General features: G+C 46.7%; 1 protein-coding gene across 3 annotated transcripts in view; it reads left to right on the forward strand.

The window, feature by feature from the left end:
- Positions 1–22,197, forward strand: part of ZBTB49 (zinc finger and BTB domain containing 49) — a 38,606-nt gene extending 16,409 nt beyond the window's left edge. The window contains exons 5-9 of one of the 3 annotated variants that reach the window (XM_050947585.1): positions 10,800–10,873; positions 11,903–11,985; positions 12,076–12,237; positions 20,549–21,392; positions 21,850–22,197. In XM_050947585.1, the coding sequence (XP_050803542.1) occupies positions 10,800–10,873; positions 11,903–11,985; positions 12,076–12,237; positions 20,549–21,222 (993 nt within the window). In that variant the 3' untranslated portion in view covers positions 21,223–21,392; positions 21,850–22,197. Of the gene's footprint in view, positions 1–10,799; positions 10,874–11,902; positions 11,986–12,075; positions 12,238–20,548; positions 21,752–21,849 lie in introns of those variants that run through there. The other 2 variants (XM_050947584.1, XM_050947586.1) reach the window with 2 other exon arrangements.
- Positions 22,198–25,726: the final 3,529 nt, after the last annotated feature.

Here is a 25,726-nt window from a genome sequence, read left to right on the forward strand (position 1 = left end):
TAGGAAATAAAAGTCAGATTTTTTTCCTGATACTCTGGCCCTGAATTTTAGCTGCGCCTCAACTTGACCTCAAATATTTAAATTGCAAAGTTGCAGGTACTGTTAAATTCACTTGCATTTGCACACATCAGGCACCAACTACTTGACTTACAGGTACAATCAGGTAGGCCGTTAAAAGGATGCAGTTTTTGTCCCTAAAACTGCATCAGCGGTATTGGAGACCACATCTGAAAATTTAGGACTCCACCTTTTCATTGTAATTTATTATCTGTATTCACAGTCTTACTGTATTCCATCTTTTGTCATAAGATACCCTGTATTTATATCAGAATACTTATACTTTACAAGAGAGGGGTGAGCGGGAGGGGGGAAAGAGAGAGAAACAGTCAAGTGCATGTTTTATACTGGGATAGATTTAATAATTGAAGTGTGAGGTCTGGCCCTACGTTGAGTGCTCAATTGTGCTTGTCCAGTCATTTTGGACAGCTTTGAGTTCATATTAGCCAATTTGTTGAAGACCGAAACTCTTAAGTATCAGAAGGGGGTATAACCATTAAAAGCAGCTTCTCAAAATTGTTGTGAAGATATACCAGCCTAGATACAAGAACGTATTGTTGCCCTTCATGTTCATGAGAATAAGAAAAAGTTGGTTTATTTGACCACAAAACATTTCTTACTTCAAGCAAGTGGAGTAGCATTTTGCAAGTCTGATTTTAAGTTATTGAAGGGGGATTCATGGGAGGGGAGAGGAAACAGTAAAGTGTGTATCACAGCTATGACAAACTTAAGACTTTTTTCATGTAACAGACTTTGTTTTTCATAAATTCTTTTAATTTTCCATCTGTTGATAGAGATTACAGTTTGTAGTACCTTTCCATTGTAATTGCTCTTAAACAGTTTTTCTCCTCTATCTTAATCTCCTGAAGGTGCTGATAGATGAATTATAATACAGCGTATGCATGTTTGCAAAATATAAGGTCCACAATGCAATCCAAGTGCTACAACTAGTTTCCTATTCATAAAGTAGAATTTACCTCCCTCCCTATTCTTTCCTTACGTTAGTGTTGTGACTTACAAAAGCAGTGTTTAAAATTCTGTTGTTCTTGGCTTAATGTACTGATGAATATTGGCAAATGAAGGGTGAAATAGTTAAATTCCAAGTATCAGTCCTCTTATCATCTTTCTCTCCTCTCTCCATTCTGCAAATACAATACCATAACCACATGTTGTAAGACTCCACCTACCAAGAAGTAAGGTGTGAAGAAAATTGATTTCTTCCATTATAATGACTAGTTCCTCCCACTTTCCTCTGTTTTCTTTGCTGTCACAGCCTATAAGCATGGGAGACTACAGCACTATTCTCTCTAGCCTTCATCTGCTGTGCTTTTGGGCCTAGTCTTGCATCTGTCCAGTGCATGGACTCCCACTGATGTCGATGGCAGTTCCAAGTGCATAGCAGATGCTGGATCTGTAATGTTTTTTGTACTTAGAAATAAATGGAAGATTAAAGTAGTAAAAATTGAGATTGGATATAGGAAGAAGATGAGCAAAAGGAAAAGACGGTTACTCACCTTTGTAACTGTTGTTCTTCGAGATGTGTTGCTCATATCCATTCCAGTTAGGTGTGCGTGCGCCGCGTGCACATTCGTCGGAGAAACTTTTACCCTAGCAACCCAGGCGGGTCGGCTGGGCGCCCCCTGGAGTGGCGCCGCTATGGCGCCCAATATATATCCCAGCCGACCCGGCCACCCTTCAGTTCCTTCTTGCCGGCTACTCCGACAGTGGGGAAGGAGGGTGCGTTTGGAATGGATATGAGCAACACATCTCGAAGAACAACAGTTACAAAGGTGAGTAACCGTCTTTTCTTCTTCGAGTGATTGCTCATATCCATTCCAGTTAGGTGATTCCCAAGCCTTACCTAGGCGGTGGGGTCGGAGTGAGATGTGGCGGTATTTAGAACTGCTATGTCAAAGGCCGCATCATCTCTTGATTGTCTGACTAGCGCATAGTGTGCAGTGAATGTGTGGACCGACGACCAGGTCGCTGCACGGCATATCTCCTGGATAGGCACGTGCGCCAGGAAGGCTGCCGACGCCGCCTGAGCTCTCGTGGAATGTGCCGTGAGGTGGCTAGAGGGGACACGAGCTAGGTCGTAGCATGCGCGAATGCATGCAGTCACCCAGGAGGAAATCCTCTGAGAGGAGATTGGTTGACCCCTCATCCGTTCTGCGACCGCCACAAACAGCTGAGGGGACTTCCGGAATGGCTTTGTTCGCTCAATGTAGAAAGCGAGCGCTCTGCGTACATCTAAGGAGTGTAGCTGCTGCTCTCTCCGAGAAGAGTGTGGCTTCGGGAAGAAGACCGGGAGGAAGATGTCCTGGTTGGTATGGAAGGCAGAAACAACCTTAGGGAGGAACGCCGGGTGGGGTCGCAGGTGCACTTTGTCCTTATGGAAGACGGTGTAGGGCGGGTCCACTGTGAGAGCTCTCAGCTCGGAGACCCGTCTGGCCGATGTAATGGCCACCAAGAAGGCCGTCTTCCATGACAGGTACGTGAGCGAGCAAGTCGCCAGTGGCTCAAATGGCGGGAGCGTGAGCCTGTTCAGGACCAAGTTAAGGTCCCAGCTAGGAGCAGGGCGGCGTACGGGGGGGTAGAGACGCTCCAGGCCTTTAACAAATCTGGCGACTAAGGGGTGGGAGAATACGGAGCGGCCACCCTCTCCTGGTCGAAAGGCGGATATGGCCGCTAAGTGTACCTTTAAGGAGGATGTCGCCAGGCCCTGCTGCATAAGGTACCAGAGGTAGTCTAGGACCGTGGGAATCGGGGCCTGCGTAGGGTTCGCCCCCTGAGTAGCGCACCAGCAAGAGAAGCGCTTCCACTTGGCCCTGTACGTTGAGCAAGTGGAAGGCTTCCTGCTGTTAAGGAGGATATGCTGGACCGGTGCGGAGCAGCTGAGCTCCGCCACGTTCAGCCATGCAGGAGCCACGCCGTGAGGTGCAGGGCTCGTAGGTCCGGATGACAGAGCCTGCCGTGATCCTGCGTAATCAGGTCTGGGTGGAGAGGAAGGGGGATTGGAAGGTCCACAGACAGGTCCAGCAAGGCGGTGAACCAGTGCTGTCTGGGCCACACAGGTGCGATCAGGATTAGATGCGCTTTGTCCCTGCGTAGTTTCAACAGGACTTTGTGCACCAGAGGGAACGGAGGGAAGGCATACAGTAGGTGGCAGGTCCATGGCAGGAGAAATGCGTCCGTGATCGACCCGGGAGAGAGACCCTGAAAGGAGCAAAACTCCTGGCACTTCCTTTTGGACTTGGTCGCGAAGAGGTCTATGCAGGGAAATCCCCACCTCTGGAAGATGGAATGGATGACATCCGGTCTGATCGACCATTCGTGGCATAGGAAGGATCGGCTGAGTCTGTGCGCCAGTGTGTTCTTGACCCCTGGGAGGAAGGATGCCACCAGATCTATCGACTGGGCTATGCAGAAGTCCCAGAGTCGAATGGCTTCCTGACATAGGGGAGACGAACGGGTTCCCCCCTGTTTGTTGATATAGTACATGGCCGTTGTGTTGTCCGTGAGTACGGAAACACAACGCCCGTGTAGGCGTCGTTGAAACGCCTGGCAGGCGAGGCGGACTGCCCTCAACTCCCGGACATTTATGTGGAGTGACAGCTCTTGGGACGACCAGAGGCCCTGGGTATGCAGGTGCCCTAGGTGGGCCCCCCACCCCAGGGATGATGCATCGGTTGTTAGAGTCATCAACGGTTGCTGTGGATGGAACGGCATCCCCGCGCATACTAGGGATGGGGTCAGCCACCAGTCGAGGGAGCGGAGAGAGTCGGGGGGGGACCGTCACCAATACATCTAGGTGGTCCCTGCCCGGGCGGAATACGGAATGAAGCCACGTTTGGAAGGGCCTCATTCGGAGCCTGGCATACTTCGTCACGTAAGTGCATGCGGCCATATGCCCTAGTAGTGTGAGGCAGGTGTGAGCCGAGGTGATTGGGGAGGCCTGCAAGCTCCGTATGATCACGACGATCGTCTGGAAGCGGGGTTGAGGTAAGTAAGCCCTGGCTTGAGTAGAGTCCAGGGTCACGCCTATGAAGTCCAACCTCTGTGTGGGGACCAGGCTGGATTTCTCGGCATTGAGAAGCAGGCCTAGCTGGGAGAAGAGATCCGTAACGGCCTCGACATGTCGCCGCACCTGCGACTGGGAGGACCCCTTTAGAAGCCAGTCATCGAGGTACGGAAAGACGTGGATTTTCCACCGACGGAGGTGGGCGGCCACAACGGCCATGCACTTGGTAAACACCCTCGGGGCCGTGGAGAGGCCGAAGGGTAGGACTGCGAACTGGAAGTGCTGATGTCTGACCGTGAAGCGAAGGTACTTCCTGTGCGGTGGAAAGATGGCGATATGGAAGTACGCGTCCTTCATGTCGAGGGCGGCGTACCAGTCTCCAGGATCCAGGGATGGGATAATGGTTCCCAGGGAGATCATGCGGAACTTCAACTTGAGCATCCATTTGTTGAGGCCCCGCAGGTCTAGGATGGGTCTGAGACCTCCCTTGGACTTGGGGATCAGAAAATATCGGGAGTAGAACCCCTTGCCTCTCTCGCCTAGAGGTACCTCCTCTATAGCTCCCGCCGCGAGGAGAGAACGAACTTCCTGCAGAAGAGTTTGCTCGTGAGAGGGGTCCCTGAAGAGGGACCGGGAAGTGGGGCGGGAAGGGGGTGAGGAAGCAAATTGCAGGTGGTATCCGTGCTTCACTGTGCGTAGCACCCAACGGTCTGAAGTTAACCGGGACCACGCCGGGAGGAAGTGGGAGAGGCGGTTGGAGAAGGTAGGGGAAGGATTCTGTCTTGCGTCTGGTACGCCGTCCCCGGGCGCACCTTCAAAAGCCGGACTTGGAGCCCGGTGGTGCCTTGGAGGGCCCTTGGCTTTGGCCTCCCTGGGAGCCAGATTGGCGTCTGCGGCCCCTCTGGCCACGCCGTCTACTGAGGTCCTGCCTCTGACGGGGTGGGAAGTATAGGCTTCGTGCTTGGGGCCTGAAGGGTCTACGCTGGGTGGAAGGTGTATGCATCCCCAGCGAGCGTATGATGACTCGATTGTCCTTCAGGTTTTGTAATTTGGAGTCCGTCTTGTCTGAGAACAACCCTTTCCCGTCAAAGGGTAAGTCCTGGACTGTATATTGGAGTTCCAGAGGTAGTGTGGAGGCTTGAAGCCATGAAATGCGCCTCATGGTTATTCCCAAGGCCAGGGTTCTGGCTGCTGAGTCAGCCGCGTCGAGGGAGGCCTGGAGGGAGGTCCTGGCCACCTTCTTACCCTCCTCCAGGAACGCATTAAATTCCGGGCGTGAGTCCTGGGCTAGAAGTTCGGAGAACTTACCCACCTCCGCCCATATATTATAGTTATAACAGCCCAGTAGGGCCTGCTGGTTGGCCACACGGAGTTGCAAGGCCCCAGCCGAATACACCTTGTGCCCTATGAGGTCCATTCGCCTAGCTTCCTTGGCCTTAGGGGCCGGAGCCTGTTGGCCGTGCCGTTCCCTGTCGTTGACAGACTGGACAACTAGGGAGGAAGGAGGAGGGTGGACATATAGGTACTCGTACCCCCGAGAGGGTACCATGTACTTCCTTTCCACTCCCTTAGCTGCCGGCGGGATGGAGGCTGGTGACTGCCACAGGTTATTGGCGGTAGACTGGATAGTCTTTATGAATGGGAGGGCAACCCGGGTAGGTGCATCGGCCGAGAGGATGCTCACTACCGGGTCCTCAACCTCTGGGACCTCCTCCACAGGTAGGTTGATATTAAGGGCCACTCTACGGAGGAGGTCCTGGTGGGCCCTGAGGTCTATCGGTGGGGGTCCTGACGCTGAAGACCCAGCCACTGCCTCATCTGGCAAGGAGGAGGAGGAGGATACTCCTGGGATGAGGGCATCCTGTGCGGTCTCCTGCTCCTGGACTGGTTCCTGCTCGAGTTGACCCGGGGAGTCTTGTGGCAGCTGTTTATCCGACTCAACCATGGGGGGGCGGGAAACAGTGGCCTCTGGCACCCGATGTTCTGAGGCGGTAGAACGTGTCTGGGGCACGGGGACACCCTGGGTCTGATGATATGCCCAGGGTGTCCAAAAACCCCACTGTTGGGCCCCCGCGTCCTGCGGGTGGGGGTCCTGCAACACTCCCAGCGGTACTTCGGGATCCTGGTCCCGTTCGTAGTAGCTACCCGCCTGGGAGGATGACGACGTGCCTCTAGATGGCCAAAGTGGAGCGGCGAAAGTCGGTGCCGAGGTACCGATAGACCTTACACCTCTGGGTAGTGGTGACCGGTGTCAGTATTGGTGACGGTGTTGAGAGCGAGACCAGGACCTGCGACCGGCTCGGTGCCGAGAGGTCGACCGGGATCCCGAGTGCCTCTGTCTCGATCTGCTCCTGGAGTCGCGGCGCCCACTGCGGTGCCGTGAGCTGGAGCGGTACCGGGAGTACCGGGTTGACGCTCGGGACGTCGACCGGTGCAGGGAGCCTGACCGGTGCCGGGAGCGTGAGGAGTACCGAGGTGACCGGTGCCGGGAGCCTGACCGGTGCCGAGGTGAACGGTGCCGGGAGTCTGACCGGTGCTGAGGTGAACGGTGCTGGGAGTCTGACCGGTGCCGGGACCGAGATCGACGTCAAGAGCATGAGCGACGCCTCAATGCAGAGCATCCGTGGGACCGCGATCTGGAGCGGTGCCGGTCTGCTACGCTGACCGAAGCTGGTCTGGTCAGAGTCGGTTTGACCATGGAGTGTAGTACCCGCACCGGCGGTGCCGGGGGTAAGGGCAACGGTGCCTCGGTGATTGCGATCAGATCCCTCGCTGCGGCAAACCTCTCCGGGGTAGAAGGCAAAGCAGGCTCTACCACGGTGTGCACCGGGGAGTCGCCAGGTGCCGGACTCGACGGCCCTCGTGGGGTCGGAGTCAACGGTACCGGCTTAGATGGTGCCGCGGCAGGTATCGGTGCCGGGCGATCCGTCTTTGGCGCAGGCTCTGACTGCGAGGCAGCTGGTGGCGGGATGATCTGCGCCTTCGCCGCCTTTGGCCTCGGGGAGAGGGAGTGGTTCAGAGTCGGTTTCGGTGCCGGCTTCTTAGTGGCAGCGCTCGGTGCCGTGGCGGTGCCCTTGCTTACTGGCTGACTTGTGCTCGGTGCCGAGGGCGGAGGTGTCAGGGCCGCTTCCATAAGGAGCTGTCTTAATCTAATGTCACGCTCCTTCTTGGTTCTCGGCTTAAAAGACTTGCAGATTGAGCACTTGGCCGATAAGTGCGACTCCCCGAGGCACTTCAAGCAGGAGTCATGGGGGTCTCCAACTGGCATGGGCTTGTGACAAGCCGAGCACTGCTTGAAGCCCGATGAGTCGGGCATGAGCTCCGGCTCCCGGTGCGGGGAAGGGGGAGGGTCCCCGATCCCCTCAAACAACAACTAATAACTACACTAATAACACTAGATAACTGACTAACTAATAACTATATATATATATATGTACAACAATAAACTATAACTACTATATACAACGATAGCGAAATGAGCTGCTAGGGAGTGTGGAGGTCAGCGAAGCCGCGCTCCACAGTTCCAACGACCGACACGGGCGGTAAGAAGGAACTGAAGGGTGGCCGGGTCGGTATATATTGGGTGCCATAGCGGCGTCACTCCAGGGGGCGCCCAGCCGACCCGCCTGGGTTGCTAGGGTAAAAGTTTCTCCGACGAACGTGCACGCGGCGCGCGCACACCTAACTGGAATGGATATGAGCAATCACTCGAAGAAGAACCTACTTTACACTAATCTTGACTTTTGGAGAGAAGAAAAGGCCCTTTTGCCTCCCAGCATGGTCTTCCCCTCACTACCAGTATACCACCTGCTTTCCTGCGTGATTTTTTGCCACACTTCTTCTCTGCAATCAAGGATAACACTGCAGGTCTCTTATGTATCTTTTTTGGCAAAGTCTCTTTCAGGACGTTTTGTGTGAGTGCCTGCTCCTTAAGACATGCTACTTGAGCCTGATATTGTTTTGGTCACAAAGATTTGTAAAAGGATCAAATCAACTGTCCTTTTCTTCTTCTGAGTGAATATGTGAAATCCAGCCAGGATCAGTCAGGCTCAGAAATCCAATCCTACTGTCTTTAATATCTCTCCCTTTCACTGAAATGCCCAGCCTCAGCCTATCCATCATCTTCCTAGCCAGTCAGTATTATTCCTTTGCAGAGTTAAAACCCATGGATCAGGCCAAAGGTGATAGGACAATGATATACAATAGAACCTCAGAGTTATGGACACCTTGGAAATGGAGGTTGTTCGTAACTCTGAAATGTTCGTAACTCTGAACAAAACATTATGGTTCTTTCAAACGTTTACAACTGAACATTTATTTAATATAGCTCTGAAACTTTGCTATGCAGAAGGAAAATGCTGCTTTAAACCATCTTAATTTAAATGAAACACAGAAAGTTTCCTTACCTTGTCAAAACTTTTTTTAAATGTTCCCTTTTTTTTTTTTTTTTTTTTTTAGTAGTTTACATTTAACACAGTACTGTGCTGTATTTGCTTTTCTTTTCTTTTGGTCTCCGCTGCTGCCTGATTGTGTACTTCTGGTTCCGAATGAAGTGTGTGGTTGACCGGTTGTTCATAACTCTGGTGTTCTACTGTACTTCTATCCTCCTTCTCCAGGCTTCAAGTTAACACTGTAAGAAAGGTATCAGAACTGCTAATAATAAGCTCATTGTCCTGGCATCCTTAAGGGATGGGATCAAGGATTATGGATTTATTTGCATAGGGAAATTAACCAGAATAGCTATTCTGCAGTAGCTCCCCGTGGATACTGGTATTCTAGAATAAGAATGTCTAAATGGGAAACTATTCCAGAATAGCTATTGCGCTTTAAATTCACACTCTACCTTAATCTGAAATGACTTTCAAGTGCAGACAATCCCTATATTCCTGTTTGTTCTGTGGTACAACAGAGACAGAGCTTCTACCCTTTCTATGACGTATGTACTTCAGGCTTCCCAGGTTGTGCCTCTGCATGGAGAATCTCCCTCCTCCCAAACCCCAGTTCTACATGGTCAGGTTATACAAAGGAGAAGTTATCTTAGTTGAGACCTCCAGAGATCTGCTCATAGACTCTGTGAGTCTCCAGAACACCTGTCCTAGTTTCCTTTTCTGTTATAGATTTTAGCCTTCTGACTCTTTGTCTGAGAGTATAAGGGTCAATCTGATTTCGTTCTGAAAGACTTCGAAATGGTTAAAAGCAAGCTGTTTCAGGATGCAATCCAGGGTCATTTTTCATCTGTATGGGTTCTTTGCAATCAGTTTAATCTCTCACTCCTTTCTTTGTTGGTTCATCCCGATAGTTCCTTTCGCCACCTTTCATTATATCCATAAACTTTGGTTGTCAAGAGTTGCTATCGTTGCCTATGAGGATTTCAAGGAAAGAGAATCAGAAGTGTGTCTCTTGTGGTTAGTTTCTCTGGTCTTTCCTTATCTTGAGAGGTCACTGAATAAAGATCATTATCCAGAATCTCTGTACACTTAATAAGAGAGGTATATCTTACATTTCCTACTCAAGCTGTATTTAAATAAAGCCAAAGCAGTTGCTTTCCTCAACAGTTCTAGAATTGCAAAAAAGCTGCCAAGTGTTAACAAGTGAGCTTGGGATCAAGTAAAACATTCCTGGGCAATGTTTGGGGCTCCTCCCTCCAACATGTCTATGTCTTTCATATACTGTTGGAGTCTCAGTTGATTACCTATTCAGAGCCATCACTGATCTTTGCTACTAAGGCTGTGTCTACACAACAGCTACAGCAGCACAGCTATGGCCCTGCAGGTTTGCTTCTGCAGCATTGCAATGTAGACACTCACTCCAGCATATAAGGGGGTTTTTCCATTGCTGTGGTTAATCCATTCCTCCAAAAAGTCTTCCTTCGACCTAATGATTCTATGCCAGGAGTTAGGTCAGCTTAACTATGTTGCTCAGGGTGTGAATTTTTTCCATCCCCGGCTCATGTAGTTAGGTCGACCTAAATTTTAGGTTAAGCCTAGGCCAAAGAGTTATTAGGAAGAAGTGTGCTTCATGCTTCTGGGCTTCTTATCTGCCTTGCTTGATATGCCAGCATGACTTTTGCAGGAGAGGGGGAGGGAAGATGTTCAAGGAAAAATTACTTACCAGTAATTCGTTTTGTTCATAGTCTTCTCCTCTTCCTTATCCTACTTTCTCCTTTTGTTGGGGTTAAATATTTGTGGCTTTTGAAGTACTCAGACTTGAGTACATTATATGTAGATGATGACTGACCATTTTTCTTTGCCTCCTGGTAGGTGAAGTCATACATCATGATGTAGTGGTGTTTTATTTTTAGGATAGGGAAGAGAAGGAAACTAAGACAAATCTAATTACTGGTAAGTAATCATCTCCCATGACTGTAATCCTGGATGTTGTTCTAGGTTTTCACATTTAACAAGATCAGTCTTTCAGATGTGATTGTTTGAATCTGGGCTTCTGTTTTCTTTTTTTTTTTTAATTTGCTCATTTTTCTGTTTCACAGTTTGCTGTTGTCAATTTATAGCTGCATAGATGGATAGGTGGCTATTAGTGTAGAAAACAATATATTTTGATCAAACAGCATAATACTTCATTCTCCAAATGGTGCATAACCTTGACCATTTTAAAATTAAGAACTGAAAGCCAGCTTCTGGATTCTGTTCTTTACACCTCTTCATCTACAGACACCAACTAGCTAATGCTGGCCTCTTTAAACCTTTTATTCCCATCTTTTCAGGCAGGTAACCTACAGACTCATTTACGTCGGCACTCTGGTGAAAAACCATATATTTGTGAAATCTGTGGGAAAAGGTTAGTACAATTGTTAATCTCCTGTACAGTTAGCATGTCAGTGCTTTAAGATCGTATTAATAAAACATTTTCTTAACCCTAATAACAACACACAGGCCAAGGTTTAGGTAACACGAGTAGACTGGGTTGATTTACACCACCATAGGCTTTTATTGTCTATTTGCCCATCGCTCTCTGTGCACGTCTGCCTTTATTGGATACTGGTAAATGGCAAGACATTAACATTAGGAATTGCTTATTAAAAGCAAGTACAGAATGATGGGTTAAATTACTTTATGCAAATATATTTTTAGTGCCATATATATATATATGTGTGTGTGTGTGTATGTTGCCAATTAATAGAAATCCAAATAAGCCCATAAATCAGTAGCATGTCTAGTGAGTCTTTATGGTTTTATTTCGATTTCTGTTCATTGGCAACTTTTTAATTAACTAAGAAGATCCAATGTCTAATTAAACTATTTAACTGAACACAACTTTTGGAAACTTTGACCTATAAAGTACTCACAGTTCTATTTTTTTTCCTTTAAAGCTATACATTGTCATGATTTAGACCCAGAATGGTTAGGGTTTTGTTAAATTTTACAAAAACTATGATCAATAGATAGGTCTTCATTATTTTTATTTGAGTTTTTTTAAATATTTCCTTGAAGTCTTTACAATACAAATATTGCTGCATTCAGCACATGACAGAAAATACACAAACTTGTAACTGTCTTGTCTATTTTTGTTCAAGGTGGGCAAAAATACAAAAATTAAAGAAATAGTATTAAAGGCAAAAAATAAATTTGATTGTTAAAAATAGATGTTTGAAATTTAAGGCATTACGTTTGTTTAAAAATATTTTGAACCTGACAATGTCCCCTTAATAGCATCTAGTGTTAGGAGTTTTTAATATTTCAGACTACAGTCCTCTAACCATTCTAGAACTTGCTAGGTTAATGAAACATTCATAACAGCTGCTCCCTATATGATATACAGCTGTGGAGAGTAGAAGCACTTTAACTGAGTTTCCAAATTCGGTTCCAGGTTTGCTGCTTCTGGTGATGTACAGCGTCACATTATTATTCATTCTGGAGAAAAACCTCATTTGTGTGATATTTGTGGCAGAGGTATGCTAGAATTAATTTTTTTTGTCTTTAGGGTTTATGATTGAAATGTGAGTAGTCTTCTTAATCTTAGTGTCTGTTACATTCTTCCAGGGTTTAGTAACTTTAGTAACTTAAAGGAACACAAAAAGACCCATACAGCAGATAAAGTATTCACCTGCGATGAGTGTGGAAAGTCATTTAACATGCAACGGAAGTTAGTAAAGCACAGAATTAGGCACACAGGAGAAAGACCATACAGCTGTTCAGCATGTGGTAAGTAAGGTTTACAATACATACATATTTATTTTTAAAAACTAGTGGAAGTTCACCTTATTCACTGAATGGCTTGGAAATAAACAAAGTAAAACTGGATTGAAATATCGTTTCCTGGATCTCTTCTTTCTTCTTCGAGTGCTGTCCCTGTGGGTGCTCCACTCTAGGGGACGGTGTGTCCCGGCGCTGTTGATTGGAGATTTTCGGTAGCAGTGCCTGGTTGGGGCGCACGCACTCAGTTGGTATCTCCCGCCTCGTTGGAATCTTCCTCAGTGCGTGCGCCCCACACCCTCCTCAGTTCCTTCTCAACGGTCCTCGGCTGAAGATGGGACTTGGGGCAGTGCTGCCTTCTCTTCCCTGGTCTCTATAGGAAACAGTAACAAAGAACATAGATATAATTATTAATTACTTCCCAGTTGTTTCCCTTCCTTTAGTATAGTTACATAGTTAGTTACTTAGTTTAAAAAAAAAAATTCCCCTCAGGCTTGTCTCCCGTTGAGACACACTCCTCGGCCATCTCTAATTCATAATGCCAGGAGCTTCAGGATTCAAAAGACGCATCTCCTGTCAGGACTCCATGCCATGGTCAGATGGGCACTCACATTGTGTGAAGTGCCTCGGGGACACCCACATCCCCATGAAGTGCCTCCATTGCACGAGCCTCAAGTCAAGAGCTCGTCGTGACAGGGATCTGCGGCTCAAAATCCTGATGATGGAAAAATCCTTACAGCCGCTGTCGGAGACGGGAAAGGCTAAACCCGCTCCCTCACGCTCCCCAGCCAGATCGGAACCGGTGAGGAGCGTTGCTTCACTCTCCCTGGAGCGGAGGCAAGAAGCACTACAGTCTCTCAGAAGAGACTCTAACAAGGGTCTCCGAGGCAGGGACCCGACCTCTCGCGCCGGGAAGGTCCTTGTGGATCCGGTCCCCTCAGCGCTGCAAACGGCCGCGGCACAGACACCTTGCTCCTCCTCGGCACCGCAGACGGCCACAGCACCAGCACTGCGCTCCTCCTCGGCACCGACAACAGCCGCGGTGCCGACAGCACGCTCAGCTGCAACAGCGAAAACGGCCGCGGTGCTGAAAGCATGCTTAGTCTCGGCACCAAAAACAGCTGCGGTGCCGACAGCACACTCCTCCTTGGCACCGAGAAGAACGTCGGCACCAAGCCTGTCTTCTACCCGCACACCAGCAGCAGACCCCCTGCAGGGCACCTCTAAGCAGTCTGCAGCAACATTCTCATTCTCACTTTCTCCTACTAATGAGCTAGAGCAGAGAGCAGGCTCAGCTCAGCCCAGGGAGCAGGAGCAACAGTTTCTCACCCAAAGTGACCTTTCAGTGCCACCTGAGCCTCACTCTCCGCTCCTAGACACATAGGACTCATTTCTTGAACCGCCACTCTCTCCACCTGAGCTGGCTTTCACTGACGGGGAACTTGATTTACAGCAGCAAGTGGAGTTCTCCCCTCCTGCTTCTCCTCCACAGGCACCTCTACCACCTCAGGTCATGGCTCAAGGTCACCAGCCTCAGTTTCCCTACTTTGCCCCCCCATGGGCGGCACCTGGGTTCTCCTACCCTATGCCTTGGCCTCAGTGGTACCTTTGGCAATATCCTCCTACCAATCATCCTCCTTCTGTGCCTCAATCTCCTGCTCCGTCCACTTCTAGGGTGCCTGAACCCCCTCCTGAGACTGGGAGCTATGCACCATATCCTCACTCACTGACCCCTAACTCTCCACTAGCCTCGGATGAAGCCCTCCTCCCTTCATCTCCACAGGCCTGCAAACAATTTCAAGAACTTTTTAGGAGGGTGGCACTCAGTCAAGATATCCCCTTAGAAGAGGTTCAGGAGACACAACACAGACTCCTCAGAATCCTTCAACCGTCTGCACCCTCAAAAATCACACTCCCTATAAACGTAGCACTCATGGAGCCAGCTGACACTCTCTGGCAAACCCCAGCCTCCTTAGTACCAACTTGCAAGAAGGCTGAATGTAAATACTATGTCCGTGCAAGGGACGCAGACTTCCTATTTTCTCATCCACCACCGAACTCTCATGTCATGGATGCAGTTGCACAGAGGACGAAACAGTCACAATATCGACCCACCCCGCAAGATGAAGACCGTAGACGCCTTGACGTCCTGGGCCGCGAGGTTTATACATCCTCTACACTACAATTCAGAATTGCAAACTATTCTGCTCTCCTCGCCAGTTATGATTTTGATAATTACAATAAACTTTTTGAATTTGCCTCCTACATTCCAGAGGATAGAAGAGCAGACTTCAAATCAAGCCTGACTGAGGGCCAATTGATTTCCAGAACGGCCCTACAGGCATCTTTAGACACGGCGGACACAGCTGCCCGTACCACTGCAACTGCTGTGGCTATGCGTAGATCCTCATGACTCTCCGCATCCGGAATGCCTAAAGAACTCCAGACCAAAGTGGAGGATCTACCCTTTGATAAGGACAAACTTTTCTCCAAAAAAACTGAACTCCTCCATACCATGAAAGAGTCTAGACCGACACTGTGCACCCTGGGCATTCACCCATCCCTTTCCAGGAGACAACGATACCAACCCTACCAAAGACCACGCACACATCAGTACTATCGTCCTCAACCCAGACCATATGACACAACTGGGAATCATACTAGACCCCCCAAGCGCAGACAAAATCAAAATCAAGCCACTACCTTCCATCCATTGGGCAATAAACAACAGTTTTGAAACACTGGTCGAGGGCCTGCATGACCACCCCTTGATTCCACTGCTTACTTGCCCATTTGGCCACCGCCTCCAGAATTTCCAACATGCCTGGCAGCGGATTACACAGGACTGCTGGGTCCTCGAATAGTTCAGGCTGGTTACTCCATCCCTTTTCTATCCTACCCTCCTACCCTTCCCCGTCCCTCTTCAGGGACCTTTCTCATGAGCAATATCTTCGCACAGAAGTGGCACATCTTCTGCAACTAGGCGCAGTGGAAGCTGTGCCGACGCAACATCAAGGGACAGGTTTCTACTCCCATTACTTTCTAACGCAGAAAAAGACCGGAGGATGGAGGCCTATACTAGAGCTACGCCGACTGAACAAATTTGTGACGATACAAAGATTCAAGATGGTCACACTGGGCACAATAATACCTGCATTGGATCAAGGGGACTGGTTCACAGCCCTCGACCTACAGGCTGCTTACGTCCATATATCAGTTCATCCAGCTCACAGATGCTTCCCACGGTTTACAATCGGTCACGACAATTTTCAATACACAGTTCTTCCTTTCGGACTCTCCACAGCACCCAGAGTTTTTTTCCAAGACTCTATCCGTGGTTGTGGCTCACCTCAGCAAACACGGGGTCACACTGTTCCCCTACCTGGACGATTGCCTCATCAAGGGCGACTCCTATGGCGAGACACTTCAAGCTACGTGTTTCGCCATTTCCCTCTTTCACAGCCTAGGCCTCCAAATAAGCTTCCAAAAATCCACCCTGACACCTACACAACAGAACGAGTTCATCGGAGCTCATCTCGACTCAACCCAGAGCAGGGACTCGCTCCCACACAACAGATTCCTCACTGTCACGCAGCTTATACGCACGCTCTCTATTCATCCCAGGACACAAGCAAGAATCTGCCTACAGCTCCTTGGCCACATGGCAGCCAACACCTTCTTGGTTCAACATGCCAGGCTACACATGAGATGTCTCCAGGGCTAGCTCAACTCCAGTTTCAAACCCAGCAGACACCCCTTAGGGATGCTGCTAACTCTTCCTCCCAATGTTATAGCTTCCCTACAGTGGTGGACAAGTCCAGAAAACCTCTGCACAGGGTTTTCCTTCCAGCAACGATCCCCAACGCTCATGCTCACCATGGACGCTTCCCTAATTGGTTGGGGAGCACATCCAGGGGGACACAGGGCACAAGGCCGGTGGTCCGCATCAGAGATGCATCTACACACAATCTCTTAGAGCTCAGAGCAGTGAGGAAAGCATGCCTCCACTTTCTTCCCCTCATAAGAACAAATATCTGCGAGTCTTAACAGATAACATAGCATGTATGTACGGCATAAACAGACAAGGGGGAGCCCGATCACATTCCGTTTGCATGGAAGCCATTCAACTATGGAATTGGTGCATATGACATCGAATACAAATCATCGCTTCCTACCTACCAGGCTGCTACAACACTAGTGCCGACGCACTCAGCAGGCACTTCTCGACAGAACACGAATGGGAACTGCATCTTGCAATACTCCAACAGCTCTTCTCCCTCTGGGGCACCCCATCAATAGATCTCTTTGCTACGACCCAAAACCGAAAATGCCCCCGGTTTTGCTCCAGAGCGGGACTCGGGACTGCATTCCTAGGAGATGCATTCCTCATCCCATGGAATAACTACCTCCTGTACGCCTTCCTACCAATCCTTTTGTTACACAGGTTTCTTCAGAAGATCGCGGACGACAAGGCCCAGGTCATCCTTATTGCCCTGGCTTGGCCAAGACAGATGTGGTATCCCTACCTACTCCACATGTCCTCCCGTCACCCATGGGCTCTCCCCAACAGGTCAGACCTCCTTTACCAGGACAACGGATTAGTTCTTCATCCCCAGCTCCAAAAGCTCCACCTCACAGCCTGGTTCCTTCATGGTTCCAAACCCATGAACTAGCCTGTTCCGAGCAAGTCCAATATGTCCTCCTGCACAGTAGGAAAGACTCCACTTGTAAAACCTATCTGCAGAAGTGGAAGCGTTTCGCTTACTGGTGCTCACATAATCACTTAGCACCCAATAACGTGACCCTCCCTAACATTCTAAACTACCTCCTGAAACTAAAACAGGACAGACTTTCGCTCAGCTCCATCAAAGTGCACCTGGCGGCGCTTACCACCTTCCATGACCTATTGGATGGGACTCACTCTTTACTCACCCCACCATAAAACGCTTTCTCATGGGCCTGCAAAATCCCTATTCTGAAATTCACCCAACAGTGGCTACATGGAATCTTAACCTCGTTCTTCATGCTCTCATGAAACCTCCATTTGAGCCCTTGGCTACCTCCTCTCATCTCCATATGGCCATGAAGGTGGCTTTCTTAGTTGCCATAACATCGGCAAGGAGAGTTAGTGAAATGAGTGCCCTGATGGCCCATCCTCCCTGTACAATCTTCTCTAAAGACAAAGTCACTTTGAGACCACATCCTAAATTTCTTCCTAAGGTGATATCAACCTTCTACCTCAACCAGCCTATATATTTACCTACTTTCTATCCCAAACCTCACAAGACTCCGCAAGAGGCAACCCTGCATACTCTCGACGTCAGGCGAGCAATCGCCTTTTATTTAGACAGGACTAAACCATTTCGCAAGTCTCCACAACTCTTTGTTTCCATTGCCAAAAGATCAAAGGCACAGCTATCTCTAAACAATGCCTATCCAAGTGGATCTCTGACTGTATCAGATCCTGTTACCATGCGAAAAACCTTCAACCGCCCAAAGGCATTAGAACTCATTCCACTCAAGCCATGTTGACATCCGTTGCCTTCCTACACAACTTCCCATTCCTGACATCTGCAAAGCGGCTACATGGTCATCTGAACACACGTTTGCAAAACGCTATGCTCTCACGCAAGACACCATGGCTGACACCATAGTAGGCCATACAGTACTATCTACAGTACTCACTGCTGCATCTCCAAAGTCCCATCAACCATAGTGGGTACTGCTACACATTCACCTAGAGTGGAGCACCCACAGGGACAGCACTCGAAGAAGAAGAGAAAGTTACTCACCTTGCAATAACTGAGGTTCTTCGAGATGTGTGTCCCTGTGGGTGCTCCACTCCCCGCCCTCCTCCCCTCTACTTTGGAGTACTAGTAGGATTCTCCACGGTAGAGAAGGAACTGAGGAGGGTGTGGGGTGCACACACTCAGGAAGATTCCAATGAGGCGGGAGATACCAACTGAGTGCGTGCGCCCCAACCAGGCACTGCTACCGAAAATCTCCGATCAACAGCGCCGGGACGCACCGTCACCTAGAGTGGAGCACCCACAGGGACACACATCTCAAAGAACCTCAGTTACTGCAAGGTGAGTAACTTTCTCATTTGGCATAGCTGATAGTTAAAATAAGTTTCAGCTTGGTTTATTACTCGTTTACACCATCTCAGACATAAGACTGTAACTTTATTGATGGCACAATTGTTACTTTTTCAACAAAGTGCCCTGTTATCATCACCTATACAGTAGTTATTATTTTTTTAAGCCTAACACAGTGCTAGACTGAGCACAAATGAGATCACAAGTGAATTTTGAATGGAGACTACAGAAAGAAATCTGGAAGAGTTAATGTTTAAAGTGGTGAATCTGTTTCTAGACCCTATAGTCTGGTTTTCAACAGCAATGCTGATCATAGCTGTTTCAGAAGGTTGGTTGACTTTCTGCTTATCACCAGGACATGCTCCCTCCAAAAGAAGTATGTTGAAATAGCAGCCTTAGTGCTTTTGTCGTAAACATTTGGTTGCAACATTCAAATGAGATCTCACTGAATCCTAGCGAAAGCTGGAAGCAATGTTTTGTCCTTCACTTTCATTTGTAAAGGGAAGGCTCTTTTGAGTTATAAAGCATAACTGGGTCAACATCTCATAGCTAAGAATATTAGTTCTCAAATTTTATCAGATGGATCCCACTTCCTGGTGGTCTGCAAAGCTACTTTCTTTGATAGTGATTCATCTTTGCTTGTGAGTTTACAGAGGTTTTATTGATCATCTAATCTTTCACACCTCAAGCACCTTTCAGCATCCTGCAATGGTATTTAATTATCTGCCTGTGACTATTGTTGCTTTTGGTGTAAGTTCAGTCATGTTCAAATGTTCAAAGAACACCCACATTACAGAAGGATAGCAAACATAGGATAAAAACACCTAAATGCAGTATGTCTTGGCATGGGGGTCTTGAGGCAACAAGGTGAGCCTTAACTAATGTAAAGGCTTTCACCAAGTCAGAGGAAGTAAACAGAAGATACAAATTAGAGAAAGTGTAAACAAGTGATTTCTCCCATCACATTAAAATAGGCTTACTTTAAACTTGTCCCTTTAATATTGTTCTGATTAGTTTTTCTTATAGCCAGCTCATCTGGTTTCCACAGAAAAGGTGTGAAATCTAGACTGAGAGCAAAAATGGCCCACAAGAGGATCCATCTCTTAAGAAATAGTCCACCATATACAAAAATTCAACACCTCTTGACCCAATGATAGTGTAGCATTATTGGCTATGCAGAAAAGCCTGGGCTTTGTAAAATTAGAGATTAATATAAACAGTTGAATGCAAAAGCATAATGCCAAAAAATAAGAATATAGTCAACAGAATGTCTAGTAGATTAATTGCAATTTTCTAAGCTTTCAAATAACACATTTTATTTTCATGGTACCTGTCCACATAAAATACAGCATTAAAACAATCAATAATATAGACGAAACAGTGTCAAATCAAATTATACTATTTTGAAGAATGGACAATCTCAGAATCACTATGTACAATTAAAATAGCAATTTTAGAAATTAGAAACATCCTTTTTTCCTGGTGCACTATGACATTGGTATCTTTGCCCTATTTTAGTCACTTACTACATTGCTGTCTATAGTTTTATAAGAGTCATTTTACCCCTGGTTTCTGTTTATTCTGAAAATATATAAATACTGCATCTTAAGAAGTTGAGTTTTTCATGGTACCTGAATGTTTCTAGCAATAATAAAATTGCAACGCTGAAAATTATTCTATAGCCAAAATGTATTTTATGTTTAAATTATCCATGCAGCTAAGTTTTTATAACAGTACCCATCCCTGTAGTATCTGAGAACAGTACCTCTGTACTGAGGGAATTATTGTAAGGTGTATTTGAGGTGGTGCAGTTCTTTTATGAAAAATGTATTTTGAAATGTCATCAACATGCTATGTTCCTCAGACTGTTACTGTAGGGATCAAAGGGATTCAGTTCAGCAAAGACAGAGACAAATTGAGAAAAGTGGTTGCTACTAATGCCTGTCACAGCATTCCAGTGCTCGTGGGTATTTCTGATACTATAGACTGTAAACAGAAGGGTATGGAAATACAGGAGAGCAAGTCAGGGCAAGAAGAAGAAAAGTACAAATAATTGAGTTTTAAAAATAGCAGGAACAAGTCTAAGACTGTTCTAGACAGAGAATGTGACACATTAGAAGTTGATCTGTAGTTTTAGCTGTTGATATTCCCTCTAATCAAACATGTTCATGGCACTCATATTGAGAGGAACAAAATCTAAAAGTATTACTTCTGTCTCTCAGGAAAATGTTTTGCAGGGTCTGGTGATCTACGTAGACATGTGCGGACTCATACAGGAGAAAAGCCGTATACATGCGAGACCTGTAACAAATGCTTCACTCGTTCTGCTGTTCTGCGGCGGCACAAGAAAATGCACTGCAAATCCAGTGATGAGGGACCAAATACACTAGAGGAATTTACTCAGGCAGTTGAAACTTCTGATCTTGAGAAATCTCAGGGTTCCGACGCGTTTGCCCAAGAAATGTCTGTTACTTTGTTACCAGTATCTGTTAAATTTCCTGTTCGTCCAGCTGGAAATTCAGCTAATGAATTTGATAGTTCTGCAGGATCTTATTGCAAGTTGCGGTCAATGATTCAACATCATGAGTCTACAATACAACAGAAATTGAGTCTGGATCCTGCTGAACTCCCAAAACCTCAGACGCAACAAACTCCTCAGCCACCTTTCACTTACACAGAGGTAGATGTATCACCTGCAGAAGAACCCCTACAGTCGGATAATATTTCTATGATTCGTTCATCAATGACAACCCTGGATGGTCATTGTGGTGACCCCCTGGGCAATCGTGCATCTTCTGCTGCATTTAGGAGTAATGAAGGACCATTCTTTTCCAGTATGACCCTGTGGGGCTTAGCTATGAAGACCTTGCAGAATGAAAGCGAGTTGGATCAATGAGGGTTCATTTTACCGATTCACAACCTTTTAGGGGAATTGTTTTAATTTACCAGACTAAGACCACATATTCCAGCTAGTGCTCACTACCTCCCATTTAACTCTGCATGCTGTATCCTGCAATGGAACTTCAGTTGTTCCAAGGCCCAGTTTCATTATTAAAGTGCACAAAGGTGAATAGTGTGTGTAAGCAAAACCAGTACTGAGGTTTGGTAGGGTAAGGTGTGGGAAAAGAATAGTGTTCCAATCACAAGAGGCTGAAGTACCAATAATGGAATGCTTATCAGTAAGATCATTGGTTTACATGACTTCATATATTTAAGTAATGTGACATATTAAAACTGATTGTCAAATACTGTACAATATTTGTCAGTAGTGCAAAGTAACTGTATATCTAGAAACTTTATTTTTACAATAAAAGCCTTTTCTAGTATTTTATAAACTATTTTGCACAGAAGTTTTATCTGTAGAATGTAGATCAAAGTAAAGAAATGCTAATTTAATTTGAATAAAGGGAAGTTATTTTACATAACATCTTAATTGTTCAGTGTGTTGCATCTTTACTAATTCAGAAAAGTGCAATGAAAATTGTTGGTAGCTATTTCAACAGTATAATTCCATTTATTCCAGATGGCTCTCGCACTGTTGCTAAAGGTACTACTAAGACAAGCAGAGCTGCACTACAGTACGTGGTCAGTCCATCAACAGACTGTCATGTTTGTTGGTAAATTAATGGAAAATGTTGGCAAATTATTGGGATTAATGGACTCGAAGAAGGCTGTCCAGAGGCCTTAGTGTTTGGCTGGTGGTTTTCATTTTCAGTATCTCTTTGGTCCTGCCTCACAGACTGGGTTGCAGCTGTCAAACAAGTGTTACAGGCCAAGCAAGTTTACAAACCATTTAAGTGTGTTTTCAGGCTTTGTGCCAAAACGTCTTTGCAGATATTAAAGTCTTTGAAATTTAAATGACTTCCACTAATCTTGTTTCTTTTGAAGTTTTTTCAGTGGCTGGAGAATCTTATAAACTAGAGGGCATACTGTAGATTTCTTTATAAGGAGCTTCTGGATTTGTGCATGGGAAGATAGCTCTCAGCACTGATGTCCTCTGGCCAATGTGATAACCTTGCTTCTTGTTAGGCTTTGGTACCACACTTGTGTGGAAAATATTTAGATATTTTCATTTAAGACTGCATCATTTTGACACAGCGCCACATGTCAAACCAGAAGAAAATTCCTAAAACAACTGATTGCATGAAAGTTAAGACCAAAAGGCCTCGTTAGTAGTCCGAGGAGTTGCTGCCAGTGTTCTATGGCAGTGAAGGAGATCTGTATCTTCTCATCCATAAATGATGACATTGCCGTTCCTATTTGAAAAAAGCATGGCTTTATATGCAGCTAGGAACCCACCTGTGGTCTTGGTATCAGTTTATGCAGTGTCTTTATTTTATACCAGAAAAAACTAATTAGAAGGTTTCAGCTTCCCTTGTTTTATTTTCAGCTTCATCTTTGATATTGTGGCCCTTGTGGAAGTAGAAAAATGCTATCACCATGCAAGAATAGGAAGTGTCCATTAGCTAAGTGATTGGGCAACAAAATGGCAAATTAAATTTAATGTGGATAAATGTAAAGTAATGCACATTGGAAAAAATAACCCCAACTATACATACAATATGATGGGGGCCAATTTAGCTATGAGTTAGGAAAAAGATCTTGGCGTCATCGTGGATAGTTCTCTGAAGATGTCCATGCGGTGTGCAGAGGCGGTCAAAAAAGCAAACAGGATGTTAGGAATCTTTAAAAAGGGGATAGAGAATAAGACTGAGAATATATTATTGCTCTTATATAAATTCATGGTACGCCCACATCTCAAATACTGTGTGCAGATGTGGTCTCTTCACCTCAAAAAAGATATTCTAGCACTAGAAAAGGTTCAGAAAAGGGCAACTAAAATGATTAGCGGTTTGGAGACGGTTCCATATGAGGAAAGATTAAAGAGGCTAGGCCTCTTCAGCTTGGAAAAGAGGAGACGGGGGATATGACAGAGGTATATAAAATCATGAGTGATGTGGAGAAAGTGGATAAGGAAAAGTTATTTACTTATTCCCATAATACAAGAACTAGGGGTCACCAAATGAAATTAATAGGTAGTAGGTTTAAAACAAATAAAAGGAAGTTCTTCTTCCCACAGCGCAGTCAACTTGTGGAACTCATTACCTGAGGAGATTGTGAAGGCTGGGACTATAACAATGTTTAAAAGGGAACTGGATAAATTCATGGTGGCTAAGTCCAAAAATGGCTATTAGCCAGGAGGGGTAAAGAATGGTGTCCCTAGCCTCTCTTCATCAGAGGATGGAGATGGATGGCATGAGAGAGATTACTTAATCATTGCCTGTTAGCTTCACTCCCTCTGGGGCACCTGGCATTGGCCACTGTCGGTAGACAGATACTGGGCTAGGTGGACCTTTGGTCTGACCCGGTACGGCTGTTCTTATGTTCTTATGTAGCTATTGTTTCAGACTCTGGAAATTCAGGCAGACATCTCTGCATCTGTTTCACTCCATGTTATGCAGACTTTTTTCACAACCATAACATCATTTGTTTTACACAAAAGCTAAGACACTTGAAAACAGTTTAGAGATTTGGTAGAATCCCTTAGAGGGGAGTCCACACATGCTGAGGGAAACACTGTGACCTCTTGCCAGCAGGTGCAGACCAGAAGGGGAAAAAAGCTTCTAACTAGTAGGCTACAGTGGTTTCTGTTTGGAGCAGATGGGCAAGAATTTCTGTCGTCTATTTTGAGCCTTTTCTTGTATCTCTTTCCTTTCTCCCCATTTTCTTTTCCACCTACCATTTTTGTTTGGATTGCTTTTTGGTCAACACCAAAGGCCTTTGTGAAAACAGCTCATGTATTCAGTAGTCCTTGTTTTGTCCCCTGTTCGTTTCTCTTTCACTCTCACACTCCCACCACCATCCTTGGGCCTAGTGTTAAAGGCAAATTCTGAGTAGGCATTAGTCAAGAGCAAGGAAGACCCATCATGCCTTTTGGCCTTACCCTTGTCAGGTCCCACAAGCAGGTTTGTCCCATCCAAGATGAAACATAAATCTAGCAGCCTTTGTCACTGAGAAACTGTGGACTTCTCACCCTCTCTTCTGCCTCTGGAGGTGCCTTGGGACAGTCTTTCCCTGTCCCCCCAGATAGGAGAACATTTGGGGGACGTTGCAGCTGTTGCAAACTCCCTCCTCCGTCTCTGTCATACTGGATAGATCTGTTCACATTGTAGGCACTCTTGTTGCAGGATTTCTCTTAGAGCAGGGGTTCTCAACCTTTTTCTTCCTGACGCCCCCAACATGCAATAAAATTCCTTGGCCCAACTGTGCCTCAACTGTTTATCTGCATATCCAGTAACTTAAAAGCCAGGACTGGCATTAGGGGATCTCAGGGAGGGCACAGAAGGTTCCCCAAAGCTTTGTTGTTCAGGCTGTGGCTTCAGCCCCACCTGGCAGGGTTTGGGCTTTGGCTTTCTTCCTTGGGCCCCAGCAAGTCCAACACCAACCATGCTATCTGGTTTATTTTGATAGATGCCCTGAAACATGGATTCCCAGATGACCCTGGACCCCTGGCTGAGAACCACTGTCTTAGGCCACGTCCAGACTACCCGCCGTATCGGCGGGTTAAAATCGATTGCTCGGGGATCGATATATCGCGTCTAATCTAGACGCGATATATCGATCCCCGAGCACGCTTATATCGATTCTGGAACTCCATCAACCCCAACGGAGTTCCGGAATCGACAGGGAGAGCCGCGAACATCGATCCTGCGCGGTGTGGACGGGTGAGTAATCCGATCTTAGATATTCGACTTCAGCTACGTTATTCACGTAGCTGAAGTTGCGTATCTAAGATCGATTTCCCCCCCGTAGTGTGGACGTGGCTTTAGAGGAAACAACAGCCTTGAGCACTGCTGCATGCACATCGAGTGAGCACCACATTGCACAAAGGGCAAGCTGAAGACACACTCTTCCCCCTTTTCTGCAGTCCCCTCTGCGACCCTGTCCCTGTCCAGATGCACAAAGACTCAATTCAGACTTGCTGCCAGGCTATGAATTATGGAATGCTGTTTGAGGCTTCTCATAACCCACTGCACAGTAGCATAGCATTTTCACTAAGGAAGTAGAGAAAAACAGCACTTTGTCAACACAAACACAGTTGGGCCTCGCAGTAACAGAAGATGGAGGAAGAGTCACAGTGGCACCAGGAATTACTGTAGCAGCACTGAGGCCCAATAGCTATACTTGCTGGTTTCAAGGGCCTTTGAGGAAGGGGTTGAGCAATGGAGAGGGACAAGCTGGCGGAGGAAGGGGAGCATCTTGCATGCTTGGTGAGGGAATCTGGGAAGCTAAGGGGTGAAGTAGGCACCTTCCTTTTCTTCATTTCTGTGTGTATGCTTCCCTGCCCCTCCCCCTCAAGCTATGGTGATGCATTCTTGTTTTGCATTTAAAAAATCTTG

This window comes from Gopherus flavomarginatus, chromosome 3 (genome assembly GCF_025201925.1).
Source record: "Gopherus flavomarginatus isolate rGopFla2 chromosome 3, rGopFla2.mat.asm, whole genome shotgun sequence".
Lineage (NCBI taxonomy): Eukaryota > Metazoa > Chordata > Testudines > Testudinidae > Gopherus > Gopherus flavomarginatus.